This window comes from Malurus melanocephalus, unplaced genomic scaffold (assembly GCF_030028575.1).
Source record: "Malurus melanocephalus ecotype Western Australia unplaced genomic scaffold, MMel_1.1 scaffold_476, whole genome shotgun sequence".
Classification (NCBI taxonomy): domain Eukaryota; kingdom Metazoa; phylum Chordata; class Aves; order Passeriformes; family Maluridae; genus Malurus; species Malurus melanocephalus.
Genome location: NW_026623708.1, coordinates 110,785 through 126,211, shown reverse-complemented (window position 1 = coordinate 126,211; position 15,427 = coordinate 110,785). Strand labels below are relative to the sequence as shown.

Sequence of the window (15,427 nt, the reverse complement as noted above, 5' to 3'; positions counted from 1 at the left end):
GTGTCAAAGACATGACTGAGGTCCAGGACAATATCCACAGCATTTCCCTCATCCACTAGGCTGGTCATCTGTCATGGAAAGAGATCAGGTTGGTCAAGCAGATCCTGCCTTGCATAAACCCATGGTGGGTTTGAATCCCTGCACGTGCTGTGTGATGGCATTCAGGATGAGCTGTTCTGTGACCTCCTCCAGCACTGAGGTCACCCTGACATGTCTGTAGTTCCCTGCATTCTCTTCCCTGCTACTCTTGGAGATGTTCTTATGGATATGTGTCACATTGGCCACCCCCTGGTTGTCTGACACCTCCCTGCTTTGCCAGGACTGCTGGTAAATCATGGACAGTGGTTTGGAGAGCTCTTCCATGAGCTCCCTCAGTAGGATTCCATCCAACCTCATACATCTGCACATGTGGCAGTGGAGAAGCAGGTCACTGTTTCCTGCTGGACTGGGAGAACTTCATTCTGCTCCTTGTCTCTGTCTTCCWGCTCAGRGAGCTGAAACCCTGAGAATAACTGGTCTGACTATTCATGATTTAGCCTTCTTAGCTAAGGCATAAGTACCTCAGTCCCTTTTCTTTATTTTTTATGACAATTCCCAACATCCAGGGAACGTTTTGGCTTTCCCCAGCACCCAGCAAATGATGGAGATTCTCCTTAGCCCTCTTTCTGGTGCTGATGTATTCCTAAGAACACTTTTTGTCATCTCTTTTGGCAGTGGCCAGATTGAAGTTCTAATAGGGCTTTTGCCTTTCTAACTTTTTCTCTTCATAACCTCACAATACCTATGTAATCCTCCTGAGTTGCCTGCAYATAAACTCTATTTTTACTCTRAGTTCCAGCCAAAACTCTCTGTYCAGCCAGTCCAGTCTCCTTCCCCACTCTCATCTTTTGGCAATGRGGACACCCTGCTCTTGCAAATTTAGGATTTGCTTCCTGAAGCRTGCCCAGCCTCCCTGGATTTGTCTGCCTTTCAGGATTGCCTCCCAAGGGACTCTCTCGACCAGTCTCCCCAGGAGGCCAAAATCTGCCCTCCAGAAGTGCAAAGCAGTGGTTTTGCTGTTGCCCTTCCTTACTTCTCCAAGAATTAAAAACTCTCTCATCTCATGATCACTGCGGGAACACTGCACAGCCAGTCTTTGCCAGGCTGGGTGACACGGTGCCCCTCTGCACAGGACACCCATGCTGATGGCAGGATGCTCTCCTGAGTTTGGGCAGAGGAGCAGTGCCAGTGTCAGCCTGTTCAGGGTGTCCTGGGCAGGGCTGGCAGCACCTCAGCACTCCTCAGCACCCACATGTTTGGCAGGAACGCACAGAATTCATTCACTTCTCAGCACATGCACATGAGCTGCCACTCCCATGACATTCCTTCCTAGCAGGAAGGTCACAGAAAGCATGCAAGGAGCATCCAGATCATTTCCAGAGARCCAGAAATTATCATCCTATTCAGCTTCCTCATGATCTTTTACTCTGCTCTTCTGCTGAGCAGCTTCCACAGGGTTTCTATCCCCAGGAACTGACAGCCATACTTTGAGCTCCAGAGCTGCTAACTCTGGCAAATGAGGGAAACTTTATTGCCAACACCCTTCCAGCTGGCTGGGACAGGGGCCTCCTAGAATGTTCCTAATTTGCAACTTTTGGGACATCATATTCCCCTCACAGAGCAAAACAAATCCACTTCTGTCCACTTTTACGCTCTCTCCTCTGTCCCCCATTTGTTATTTACAGACTGAGCCTTCAGTAAAATSAAGCAGGCAAACAGCTCCTTAATCCTCAGGTGAAAAAATACAACATTCCTAATATCTAACAGCACCCYAAACCCAAAACATTCCTCAGTTTTGGGCAGCAGCTGTAAAACAAGGAGACTGAACAAATAACATTCCTCAGCTCACTAATGATGACCAGAGACAAGGCACAGGTGTAAGTAAATAATTATGTAACCCCAAGAGCATCCCAAAGTCTGCAGATATTCTTCACAACTTCACTGAAATCATAGGAATTGCTTCTCTGCATAGCATAAAAAAATAAAAAATAAAATAAAATCCCAGAGAATTGTTTCATGAAAGGGTGACACTTATGCTGGAAGCATAGCAGGATTTCCTCWACATAAGAAGATTTTCCTTAGAGAACTATACCAAAGCCTCTGCAAGGGGAGAAAGGACCAGGGAGAGCTCTCCCTCCAGCTCTCAGCACAGGGCAGAAATTTCACCTTGCAGAAAATAAAGAGCAACTAACAATTTCTTTTCATTTTCCTRAAGCTACTGAGAACAAAAGAACACCAAAATTAGGATCACTACTTTTCTGGAATCTAACAGAAACTCTGTACCGTCCACATTTCAGATTCCATATTTGCCCTGTRTTCTGGGAGCATTAGCACTGCTTGAAGCCAGATTCACATTTTTTAGTGCCTGTTTGTTCACTGATACCYAGGTGCTGTGGTTTCATCTCCAATACACACTGCAAGACTTCTGATCACCCATAAATAATCAGCCCAACATGGAAAATGAAGCTCAGTGTCTGGAGGCATTTCAAAGACTCATTACATTTCACAGCCCTCWGCTGYCCCATCTTAAACATGAGGAAACAARAATGGCAAATAYACAAAGGTACTRCAARTCCCTCCCTATGGTCTCCASTGCATRGGTAAAAGGGAATTTCTCATCTCTGAGTGCTGCTCCTTCAAACATTCCTGCCAGCATGGAAGGAACAGTGATACTGCTCCCAAGTAATCCAGCTGTTGAACCCAGAGAACTGTAGATCATTCATTTCTCTTTCTGTTCTGTGGTAAATCATCTGTCCTCTGACAAAGCTGTTACCCAAAACTGCAGCCCTCCCCGAAGTGTGTGTCCCCAAATCTGTGACTGCCCAATAAAGCCCTGCAATGGAAGAAGGCCCAGTGGAGCTGGGGAGGGCAATGTGCCACCCATGAAAGTCAGGGAGTAATGCAGGCTGTGACTGACCACAGTCATTATTTTGTAAATAATCTGACTTTATCTCAACACAAAGGGGACCACAGGGTGTGTGTGATAAATAGCTGTGTCAGTTGAGGGGATCATGTGGTGTTCAATAAAAGAAAGTGAATGYCCCCCTGAGTTAGCCAGAGCAGCATGGGGGGAGTGAACACATGGCTCTGCCCAACCCTGAGTAYAAAACCCTATCAGTGACAGAAGAATTTTGAAGAAAACAACTGGCAGAGCTGACTTCAACCCTCACCTCCCTCCCCAGGACTGAGGATGCCCAGTGTGGTGACATGGAGCATGTTGTACAGACCCAGAGTGCTGAATGCACTGGTGTCCTCAGGGAACTGGGACTGCAGTTGCTACATTTTGGAAAGAGTAACTTAGACCTGTATCAAGTTACCAGTATATTTGTATCACTCTGCTAAATCAGAACCCTCGTGGAACATGGAATATCTTCAAAAAAGTAAACTGCATGTTAAATGTTACCCCCTCCAGCTGTGAACTAAAGAACCCTGTCAGAGTGCTGGGCTGCCTGGTCTCAGGTGCCAGTGCAGATCCTGTCCTCGGTGGCACAGCCAAGGAGAGATCTGGGAGCCCCAAACACCGGGCACAGCGAGTGTGCAGCACTACTGGCTAATGCCTTCAGTCCCACCACTTCCTATTTTTGCTTCCTCAAAGAGCACCTAAGTGTAATCACCAAAGGGAGAAGAGCTGATCTCACAGCCAGAAGGGTGAAGAGGGTGGGAGCATAAGATGGGAGAGATAGGAGTTTTCCCAAGCCATGTTCCTGTTTTGCTCCTCAGCATGCATTTTACACTTCCTTTAAAAAGTCCTGCTGCACTAGAGGGCATGAAAGGATCTGCAGAGGTGCTGCTCACACAGTGCTCCAGGACAGGACCACTGCCTGTAACCAAGCACTGGCACTGGGCTCACTCTGCTCTGCCTCGTGCCAAGCTCTCCTTGTCCCACCAGCAGCACCTGCATCACAGCCCTGACTCCAGAAAACACCTCCTGCCAGCAGGGAACACACAATTTAAAAAYACCTTTGTCCTGCATGTAGAATTCTTTCCTGCATGCGAGCATGTGGTTTGCCCTATGCAGTCCTTCACTGAAGAATGAATTCTTTGGGTGCTAAAGGTAAATTCATTTTTGGTACTAAAGGTAAAACCTTTCCCTTCCAATATGCCAGCTCTCATTTCAAAYAGGCGAGCTCAGTGCTGGCATAGCAGAGCTGGGCTTTGAACTTCACACAGACATGAGGTGAAGGTAGCCAGTGCCATGCCTGGCCATGGACAAAAAGAAGACAGAGAAATTGTTTGTCTCAGCCTTAGCAGGGCACTGGCTACACAGAATGCTGAGTAAACACTTACTGCCAGTCAAGGGAATTCCCAATTTCAGCACAGACTTGTTCAGTTYAAACTCTGGCTCAGTCTCCCAGGCTCTACACTGGCTGCAGGAATGATCTCTTTGTAAACAAGAGTTAATCTAGAGACAAGGTGCAACTCACCTGGTTAGCAATCTGCTGAACCTCTGGAGTGGCTGGCTTGGTGTCAGATAAGCCTCCAGTCATCATGCTGGTGGGTGATTTCTCTCAAATGACSTGTGGTTCTGAAGACAGGAGTTCAGAGCAGTGTGAGCAGAGTCCCCAGGTGTCTCACTTATATCCACACATATGTGTCATGGAATCATGTGATCTGTAACACATGGAGCCTACCATTACTGAACTGGAGGAGACAAATAGGAGAAAGATGGGGGAAAAGACTGGGGAAAAGCAATGTAAAGCACTGGCAATATTAATGGTAAATGTAAAAAGCACTTCAAGAAGTGTTTACGGTCCTCACATTAAAAATAAAATCAAATATCAGCCTCCAGTCACCCACATCTTAAGAGAGTTGGTTTTGGCTGAAGCAGGAACCTCTTGACTCTCCACCCATGTGCAGATGACTGTGCTGACCTTGGGAAACAGATCAGAGACACACCCAGTATTTCTCAACACCTTTCCTGATCAGAAGAAAAGATGCAATACTTTCCTTAAGGCAGGTCCCATTCAACTTGAAATTGCACTGTCTTAATATCCTTCTAAGTGGGGAAACCACAGCAGRCAGCATCTGACATTCAGTGACTTGACCAGAAAAGTTCCAAGTAAACACCCACACCAGAAGTAGAAAAAAATTCAATGCCAGGTTCAAGTAAGTACTGCAAATAAGGTATTTCTGCTTCTTTCCCATCAAACCAAGAGATGYATTAAGGCACTCATAATAGCAACTGAATAGGCAATAAAATTTACTTTTTACCTCTAGTGCCAATTAACTGCAGACAAAGTACAATCCCCCTCACTGGAGGAGCAGTGTGTACACAACAGCTGTCCTCATTTCAAGGTRTGTTGCTGAAACTCATAACTTATTTAATCAGAATATAATCAAGAAGTTTTCATTCTGCAGTTACAGCCACACGTGGCACACTCACATTCCTGAATGCAAATGTACAAAGCTCAAAGCCCACAGGGGAAAGGCTAACAAGTGCTATCAGCCCTCCCTGCTAAGGGAGAACTAACACTTGAAGACCACAGAAAAAAATCCTTCCTGTTGGTATCCCTGCCATCCCCTCACCAGCAAATGTGAGCAATGTTGTTCCAGAGTGAGGAGCAACAGAGCAGACCCTTGTGAGTCCCCAGGGATGAGTGTGGGAGCAGGGAAATGAGAATTTGTGCTGCACACAGGCAATGGGYATTTCTGCTGCCATCAGCACTTGGAATTTGCTAGAAACAGGTGGGTTTATGGCCACAGCAACAAACTGATCTGTGTCCTACCCAYACTACTGACCCTCCTCCTCACAGATAACAAGTGATGCAACAGACTGTAAAAAAGTGCTTCACATCTGACTTCAAGGCCTGRTTTTGGTACAAAGCCCCTGAGACTGAGAAACTGGGGCTGTAGGGGCCCTACACTCMACAGTASTGATGAGTATTACAGCATGKTACTGAAAAAGATATTGCAGAATTYCCCAAACTTGAGCAGCAGTGCTATGAAAGTRGATGAAAAGCACCGGAGGAAAAATCATTGTGCTGAGACAACATTTTTGTGAACAAAGAGAAAAATTATCTCAGTTCTCAGGAATAAATGGAGCAACAGCTGTTAAAAGTTTGGAATTCTGCCACTTTCACCAACTTSTCCTCTCCACATGAGGAGTTACTCMCAGCCTGAYTTGTGGAGCTGATGGCAACTCAAACCTTCTTTTGCATAAGACTCTGCTGATTCAGTCAAATGTGGATCAAGCAGTTCCACCTCTCATGCCTTAGTCACACAGCAGGACAGACAAAGTGAGGAACTGGAAGAGTCAGCTCACCATGCTCAATGCCAGAGGTCACAGAGTGTGTCCAACAACCACACAGGACCTGTGCTAAAACAGGCTATTTTATAAACCTGTCCACTCACCAGGATACAGATCCCAAAAACTTCCTTGGGAAGGGATGTTGAGATCCCCTGGTCAATGCTACACTCCTGGAGAACTCTTGATTCTGTCTGGGAACAAATAAATWGAGCACAAAACCCTAACCCTAATCCTTTCCATGGCAGTGCTAATGATGTCCCAAAATCCAGTGATATTTTTAAGACTGGGATGCAGTATTCATCCTGCACACGTATTTCACRAAGTCACTTTGAAGTGCTGACATTTCCCAGAACTGTGATCAAAGATAAGCTCATTCTGGGCAGCCCTCACCTCCACCCCTGTTCCACAGCAACTTTTGGGTGCAATSAGCCAGGATTTGGAGCTCTGCCATGCCAAGATCAGCCACCCCCACCCCATCTCTTGCACAACATTGATAAATTGGTGAGTGTCCCCCCTGCAGGGTTTGAGACATGGCTGGTGTCACATCCAGCCCACCCCACGCTCCCAATCAGCACAGATGGCAAATTCTCACGTCACTGTGCTGCTGTTATCTTGGAGATCTCTGCTAAGACACCACCACTGGCATTTCTTACAGCTTTGAAGCTGAGAAACATCTTGCACCATGTCCCATTCCAACATAGAAGAAACAAGATCTTTACAGCTTGCAGGCCACTACTCCCTGGTCCTATTTCAGAAAWTTTAAGCTATGGTTGATGAAAACACCAGCACTGTAACAAAACAAAGAAAACAAAATAAACTATTAAAAAAACMCCACTAAAATCCAAASCCCAGGGCTAYGTATTTACAAGTAATTTTCAAACCAGGTRTGAAGTCAGCTCTGTAGAAATGATTGTGAAAGCAGAGTCAGTAAGGTCAGATTTCTGGTTTCACAGTGACATGTAATTGKGACTGGATATGACACATGGTCTGAATGTCTTTAAGAGCTTCAGAGGAAAGCAGCCCTTCATGTACCAKCTGAGGGTCTGTTTTCATCATCACAGGAACAACAAACCTGATACTTAATGTGCTGGTCTGCAAAAAGAGTTTCCCCTTGTGCTACCCACCCTTATTTCAGAAGATTTCTGACATTGTACATCAACAAGGATCAACAGAAATCTCTCCCTGAGCAGCACAAAGTTATCAGAACCCAGCCTGTGTGGAGCCTCTGGTACCATTCTGCTTCAAGACCACTGAATTCTGCCCTTAAAGATGTTCTATAAAGAAATTACCTCTTTCATCAGTTTTTCATGCCTACAGGCTGCAGAAAACAACAGCACTGAGTGCCAGCAAAAATAAACTTCTATTTCACAGAATGAAAGGTGCACAAGCTTGAGAGGACCTTCCAAGCAAATGGGATCTGCCCACCTCTGTGCACCAATTCCAAAAAATGGGAAAGCCCCACAGAGAGGGCAAAGCACCCACAGGACTCTGTGTAGGGCCATCAGCAGTGCTCAAGTGCCTTTACTTGCAGGAAAAAAAACAGGGAAAGGATGAAATCCTGCTATTTGTAGGGCCCAGTATTTGACACCCATATGACAGCAAAGTGCCAGTAATTTTGTAACCACCTCGATGGTAACTTTGAAGCAAGGCTCAATCCCAGACTAAACACATCCTGAAATCCTCCTGCACAGAGGATTTACCTGCCTGCATGAGTGTGGCACACAGCTCACACCCGTGACAAAAACCCCACTCCACGTGCAGCTCTGAGGCATTTTGGGAACAGCAGAGCCATGTTCTCCTGCCCCAAGGTGTGGCATGCAATTCCATTTACTCACCTTCCTGTGCCATCGAGTTCAACAGCAACGTTCAAACACCTCCACTCCACGTGATTTGCCATGGATTATGTAAGAGAGCCCCTGTGCTCAGAGCAAATTTAATAAAGAAACCCTCTGTRTGTGAGCAGCAAACACCCCAAAAAGGGATGTTTGGGATTTGGGAGGCTTCTTGTGGTGTCAGATTTCCATGCTCAGGTTTCTATGGGACTACTTGTTTGGCCTTGTATACAAAATGAAAATAATTCTGTCTAGGGCTGATTTTTGGGRTTGTGGGTTTTGGGGTTTTTGAACATAGTCTCCTCCTGACAAACAAAAAAAAAATCTCTGTATCACATCCATTTCACAGGTCATTTATCACAGCATCTGCTTAAGAGAAGAAGCTTTTCCACAAGAGCTGAGCAAACATCTGGATGGATAAAGGAAGACAATGATTAATTCTCATTACAGGCTCTAGTTTATACAGAAATAAAAGATTACATTTCAAAACTATTTATCCAAGTCTGTACACACTTGTAGAACTTTGTATCATACAACTGGCTTAAAAGGAAAATTTATCCTTGCAGTTGATCCAAGTCTTGGAAAGAGCAAGTATTTTAGGCACGTGTAGTAGAAGTACTACAATATTGAAGTAGCAACTTTGAAATCATAACTGCCTTTCTCAAACATTATTTAATTGACCACGTCCTGTGGAAATTACATTGGTGCCAATTCAGCCCAGAATTCTGAGCAGTATTTGATTTACACTTTGATGATAAACAATTGAAAGAATTTAGCAGCAGAAGAGCAAACATATTTGCTGCTTTCAGAGTTGCAGAAAAACAATGACAARGTTTCAAGAATGAGTGCTCGAACTCAAGTAAAATTCTGCATAGAGCAGTTGCAGTACCTTGCAAAAAAAAAAGGGAGAAAAATGAATTGTGAACATTAGGATTTACATCCTCAAAGACTTCAAGGATATTTCTGCCTCATTCTCAAAAGGTGAGATGAAATGATCCTCTTGCCTAAAAATCAGAGGCCTTCAAGCAGTTTGAGTCTCTGCTGCACARACAACTATAAAACAGATGCTGCTGCACAGATCTTTGCCAGCTCTCAGTAACACAGCTACACAGCTCCAGTTATTTCCCACTCTATACATGCAAGCTTTAGAAATGTGAGAGTATATCCAGTGATTTCATTGCTGTTGCTGAATTTCAAAATGTTTACAACACAGGGAGTGTGTTTTTAGGRCTCTGATGAAGTTCAATTATAGAAATATCACTAAGAAATAAAACCAGCTGGCAACCACATAGACCTGGTCACTTGAATGTCAGCCAATCTGAGATAAACACAAAATAAAAAGTAAAAGGTAAAATTTACAGGTGTTTATGCAGCAATTCAGCTTTCTCCTACTTATCTGTCWTTCAATGCCATGTTAATGCAGGGGTGCTGCATTAAAGCTTTCTAAACACAACACCATGGCCAGGATCAACAGGATCAGCTGTTTCCTCAGCTCAAACACAATTCACCTTCAGAACTAATCCTAAAGGTTCAGAAGGAGACACAGAAATGGGTCTCTGGACTGTCTTATTCCCAGCTGAGACACATCTTGGTCTTTAATCCAAAGTGGTTTTAATCAGCACCACATTCCCTGTATAAAGGAAAACTCCAGAATTTGGTGCCACAGACCAAAGGGCAGCAACAGAGGAGACCATCAGCATTACAGGAACAACAGCAAAACCTCTATCCACACACAGCTCTGTAACAGCCACTGCTCTTTGTGTTGAGCAGCTCAGAACAAGGCTGGGAGCTTCCTCATTTCAGAGATGCTGAACCTACTACACTTGATCAGTCTGCAATTTTTATTTCCTTTCAGACTTTAGCAGAATATTTCCATAAAAAAACACATTTGCTGATAGTTTAGCAGACACTAGCTTAGGGAGAGCCTTGTTCTCTCTGTTCAGGATGGGTTTTACTCTTTCTTCCCCTCTGGGATCACTGTAGAAGTTCAARAAAGATGCCAGTTTTGCATTCCATTTGAAAATTGGTTTAATACTATAAAATTCATTTGTTCACATATTTTGTACAAAAGATGAGTTGTTTTCTCTTAATTACAGGATAATCATTTCAAGCTTGAGAATTCACGTAAGTAGGTCCAAAACAGAACAAGACTGGGTTCTACTGGTTCTGGAGGGTCCCAATTCAGCTCACCCAAGGTCTCTTTCCAGTTTGGCTCTCATAGTTATGGACTACCTTGATGGAAAATACCCACATCATCATTGACTCTTCGGAGGTTTGTAGTGAATTCGGCACCGCTCATTAAATACCTGAGACACCAAAACAGAAGAGCAGAAGCAAATCAGCTCCATCCAGGAAACGAGCAGAACTTCACAGACAGTTCAGGCAACTCTTCATGCAGCACCCATCTCAAGCTGAGCAGCCCTGATGTACCAGTAAATGGCACTTTGAAACCAAGACCTTTGTTTCCATTCACTTTCTGTCCTGGCTTTAGTAAATCCAGAGTCTGCAGCCTGATGCTGGAAGATTGAACAGCACTAAATATTCTCCCTCAGATAATGCAGACTCCTAAACCTGGCAGCCTGTTATCACCAAAAAGGCTGATGTCTTTTTGTTTTTAAAMGGGAGGTAAATAATCAGTGAAGGCTCCTGAATGGTTGCATTCTGTTAAGTTCACTCTGGTGTTCAAATTTGTATTCCTGCCTTTCCTGAGCAGCACATTTTCCACTGCCATGACAGCCAAAAGAGGGGCAAGAGCTCCTGGAARGCACTGCTCTGCCTGCCTGTGCCACTCCCTGTAAAGGGCACACCACTCCTGCCTCACTCACCTCTGGCACCTTCTCTGGGTAAAATTTAGCTTCCAGAACTGGATACTGAGGATCGTGTTTATGTCTCTTGAACTGCTGCTGGCCTGCCCTAAGGAGGGCCAAGAAACGTGACTGTTTAAAGGAAGGCAGTCTGAATCCAAAGCAAAGCACACCAAGGCTGGGTGTGCTCTGCACAAGCCATTCAGTTATTCATCAGTTTTTATCCAAATTCTTCTGGCACAAGTCCTGAAAGCCACACAAGCACCACTGAACACCAAGCTGGGGCTCTGGCAGGGRTTGTTGTCCCACCAGCATTCCCACAAGAGCATGTTTTGCCAAGCTGTCCAGGGATTTGGCAGACCCAAAAGCCTGTCATCATCAGGATATGAGGTTTTGTGAACTCTCCCATGGGCTTTACATGCAAAGTGAATGGTCTTGTAATTTTGGAGAAATTTTCCAACACTTTATACAAACACACTATTTCCATCTCTATCTTCATAGAATCTTCTGTTTCTACAGCTGATCTTACTATGGCAGCAGTACTAAATATTTGCAAAAATCCTTTCTTTTTGCATTTAGAAAGGGAAAGGGGTTTTCTCTGCAGTGTTGGAAGCTCTGAACAGCTACACCAAAGCAGAAAAGGATGCCAGATGTGAAACACTGCARTGACACAATACAGGCACCTCAGAATTTAAGCTCAGTGTTAAAATCACCAGACAGAGTTTGGGGCCATCAATCCAGAGGTGATCTGCACCCTCTGCTGACACGGGACAGAACAGCAGGGCTGCCCTTTGCACAGGGAGTGTCAGCTCAGGCCTGGAGAAACTCCATCATGGAAAGGTTCAGCTTTTACAGCCACATCCTCCCCACATTGGCTCTGCTCAGAGCTGTGATCAGCACCAGACACAGACAAATGTGACACCCATCCCTCTGACATTGTTAGAGGCCCAGCAAAGCTTTTAAGAGAGGTCACGAGAGAAAAGTCTACAAAGTGTTCAGCAAGGGGAAGAAAGGAACACAGGGAATAATCCACAGTCCTTCTTTCCCCCTAAATCAGATGTTTTTCTTTCCTTTGCARTGAAACCGAAAAGCTTTGACTGCTGCATCCAGAACTGGGAAAATGAGTGACTTGAAACATTTCCCCCAGTATTTCTAGTTAACCTGCTTCATAAGGCACCAGTCCCCCCAGCTCCAGACTGCTGGGACAGAACATCACCACGATTAAAGGGAAACATCACCACGATTAAAGGGAAACATCACCACAATTAAAGTGAAACATCACCACTTTTACCTTCCAGCTTCTGTCGTTTACCACTTCTTCAACATTGAGCTCTGACTGCATCAATTTCAACTGCAGAAAGTAAAGATAAAGAGGTTATTGTCAAACAGATCTCACTGCAGCCTTTCATGTTTACTACCATTGCAATTTTCCAGCTCCCAACCCCTGCACACCTCCTMTGTGGTGCAAACCAAAGGGTTTTATTAATAGGCTCTATTCCTAAATACTGCCCATCTAGATTTACCAGCAATTAACTGATTAACACTTATGGTGCATGAATAACTGCACCTAATTCAAGCACTCAGTATGAGGAATGCCAGGGCTGGGGTTAGCTCTGCAGCCTTGAGTTGCCATTCTTGCATTACTGGAGTAATTTATGAAGCTGGGAGCAAAGCTGGGAATCCAGCAAGGATTCTGGATTTTAAATTAAGGTTTTGACCACACTTTCTCTGCTTCATTTGYCATCTACTCTGTGCACTGCAGTCTGATCAYGTGTGTTCRTGCTACTATTTTATGTCAGCACTGMRGGACAAATCAGCTTTACACAGATGCAAAAGCTCTGGCAAGAACTACCACAATACACAGCTCTTGAGCAGTCAGCCCATGAGAAAGGTAAGAATCCCTTTATTTTACACCTATTAGAAACCCCAAGGGGCAGTTGTGTTCAGGTAATTTGGTCCTGAAGCACTAGTAGGAGATGTAAGAAACATCTGCCATTTTTGCTCATATTTAGGATGGATTCTTGTTGGCATTTTTAACATAACAGACTAAGAGTCAGAGTTTATCCATTTTTAATCCATGGTTTCAATTAGAGGCCTGGTGAACAGGTGCAAGCCAAGACAGTAACCCCATTAAAAAAGTTATGGGTAAGATACCTAGTCATTGGATGGGCTTTCCCCAACTCCACAGGATTTCAAACTATTTGAAATAAAAATCCAGCATCCATAGTGACTGTCTATAAAATACACTCAGAGGAACTTTAGCAGTTCAAAGAAACCATTACTCCAAGTTTTCTCCTCAATGACCCAGAAGCAGTAATTTTGCATGAAGTTCTCCAATTTGTACAATAAGCAGGATGAGAGAAACACATATAACAAGGGAAAAGAGATCTGTATTGCAACCAAGTGAACAGGTATTTGAAACTCCCAGTCTTAAAACTAGGATGTATTCTGACAAGACAGCTTTTCCAACTTGTAGAAAAAACACAACTCCCATGGAGAGCCAGAAAAAAAAGGGAAATCACAAGTACAAATCTGAGGTGATCTCAAAAAAAAAAATTCTGAGATGTTTCTAAATTATTGCTGTTAACATCTGATGCCACCTCCAGTCATTAAACACTACCATTCTGATCCTCCTAGTGCTTTCAGTGAGATGTTTCAGGCTCAGCAACTAAATGATTTAAAAGATTGGTTCTGCAAACAAAATTTGTAGAAAATACTAAGCTACCATTCTAGTTTTCCAAATTAATGTGGATGCTTGTTAGCAGTTCAATAAGGGAGGCTTTAASAATAAAACTGCTCAACTGTCACGTGGTTCTCTCAGTATCTTTTTCCTTACAAAGGGGGCTCTGAAATTGTGGTGAGAACTTCAGTGGGGTTCCTTTCTCACTTCTGATCCTCCATCTCCATCACCTCTGGTACAGCACACTTTCCACCCAGAGGGTTAACAGGGCATTTGCACATTAGAATTTCTTATGCAAACCCAGAAGTCTCTCTCACATAATCACAAGGTATTCCAAACACTACTCCAAGAAATACCAAACAGCAAAAAAGTTATAAAGGAAAAGCAGAATTCAAAGGTTGCCTGGGAGCTTCTTGTAAAGAGCAAAAGGTAAATTATGCCTTGGTGGTGTCAGTCAGTGAAGGTTTGAATCCACCATGGGGAAGAACATGTGTTTTTGTATGGCATTTGTGTAAAAGAATCTCAGAAAATGCTTCCCTTGCAGGGTAAAAGCAGCTCTCTGCCTTGAGGTTTTGGGAAAATAACTCTCACAAGACCCAACAAGAGCCAATAAGAACCTTGGAAAAGACTGCTTGACTCAGGATCCACTTTGGATTCTTTCCATCTGGGAAAGATACCCTCTTCCTCCTCTCTAAGTTGTCTCTAAAAAGCTTCACCACTCACCTTTGTCTGCTCTTTCCTGAGTTGCTTTAATAATGCTATATCATCTTGAGACTTTTCCCTCTCTTCTTTGAGAGTTTTCACTACAGAGGAAGTTTGAGAGATGCAGTTTTTGATGATTCTTTCTCTGTTGGTATGAGCATCCATCAGCTAAATGGGGAGAGAAAGAAAGCCACAGTTACTCATCAGTAACTCTGAGTTGTAAGTTAAAAGAGACACTTTCTAAAGTGATGGTATTGCTGTGCCTATAGAAATCATAGTTCACATGTAGGAAACAACAATGCAGCAGCTACACCCAACTCAGACTATTCTGTGGTTCTTGCCCTTAGCAAGTTATCAAAAGTCAAAGGTAAACATGAGAAGGAGTCTTGCAGAGTAAAGTGGAAGTGAGGACCCTTTTTAAAAGATCCTCACAGGATCAGTGTTGCACAACAAGGAATTTCCCCACGTGGTTTTAAACCGAAGCAGTTTAAAATCTGAGCGAGACAAAGCAGGATCTACCAAGGCAATGTTTTGGATGCTTTACTGGCCACTGCACACCACAAAGCAGCAGGAAGGGAGCTGAAAGTGGAAGGTGTGCACACTCACAGACTGGTAGAGCTGTTTACACGTCTGGCCAGGATCAACCTTCCCCACAAAGGAAGCTGTTGGAATTGTAGTGTTTAATTCATGGACGATTCTGTCATCGATCGTCCTCATCACCCTGAGCAGCTCCTGTWTTAAAGAACAGAGAGAGATGCTTGGTTATATCTCTGAGAAGAGTCTACTGCAAAAAAAAATGCACAATTAAGCTTTTTGATAGAAAACTAAATAAGATTCCTTACAAAGAGGTAGAAACACACCAAAGGAACAATTCCCACGTGCAAGAAATGTGCTGTRGGTATTCTTTGGCAGCAAAGAATGGGCATTCTTAGGCAGCAAAGGCCAGAGAGAGGGTSAGTAACTGATGTCCCCTGAAGTCCCCATGCCCTGTGGACAGCACGGACAGAAGAGCCTCTGTCCAAATTCCTGTCCCTGCTTCCAAACAGGAAACCAGGCACAACCCGCACCAAAACGGCAAACTTTGAATAAAACCCTCCCACCATTTTGGGGGGCATGAACCTAA

The 15,427-nt window shown here is 44.0% G+C and overlaps 2 protein-coding genes across 2 annotated transcripts in view; both read right to left on the bottom strand.

Moving 5' to 3' along the window:
- Nucleotides 1–4,529, bottom strand: part of CSTA (cystatin A) — a 7,354-nt gene extending 2,825 nt beyond the window's left edge. Inside the window, exon 1 of the mRNA XM_057380886.1 lies at nt 4,464–4,529. Coding sequence (XP_057236869.1) covers nt 4,464–4,529 — 66 coding nt within the window. The remainder of the gene's footprint in view (nt 1–4,463) is intronic.
- A 4,859-nt stretch (nt 4,530–9,388) lies between these two features.
- Nucleotides 9,389–15,069, bottom strand: MIX23 (mitochondrial matrix import factor 23). Its single transcript, XM_057380885.1, has 4 exons — nt 14,911–15,069; nt 14,326–14,472; nt 12,214–12,273; nt 9,389–10,424 (listed from the first exon to the last, which is right to left on the bottom strand). Exons 1-4 carry the CDS (start codon nt 15,019–15,021, stop codon nt 10,374–10,376), a joined length of 369 nt encoding a protein of 122 aa, XP_057236868.1. The 5' UTR covers nt 15,022–15,069; the 3' UTR covers nt 9,389–10,373.
- Between the last annotated feature and the right edge of the window lie 358 nt (nt 15,070–15,427).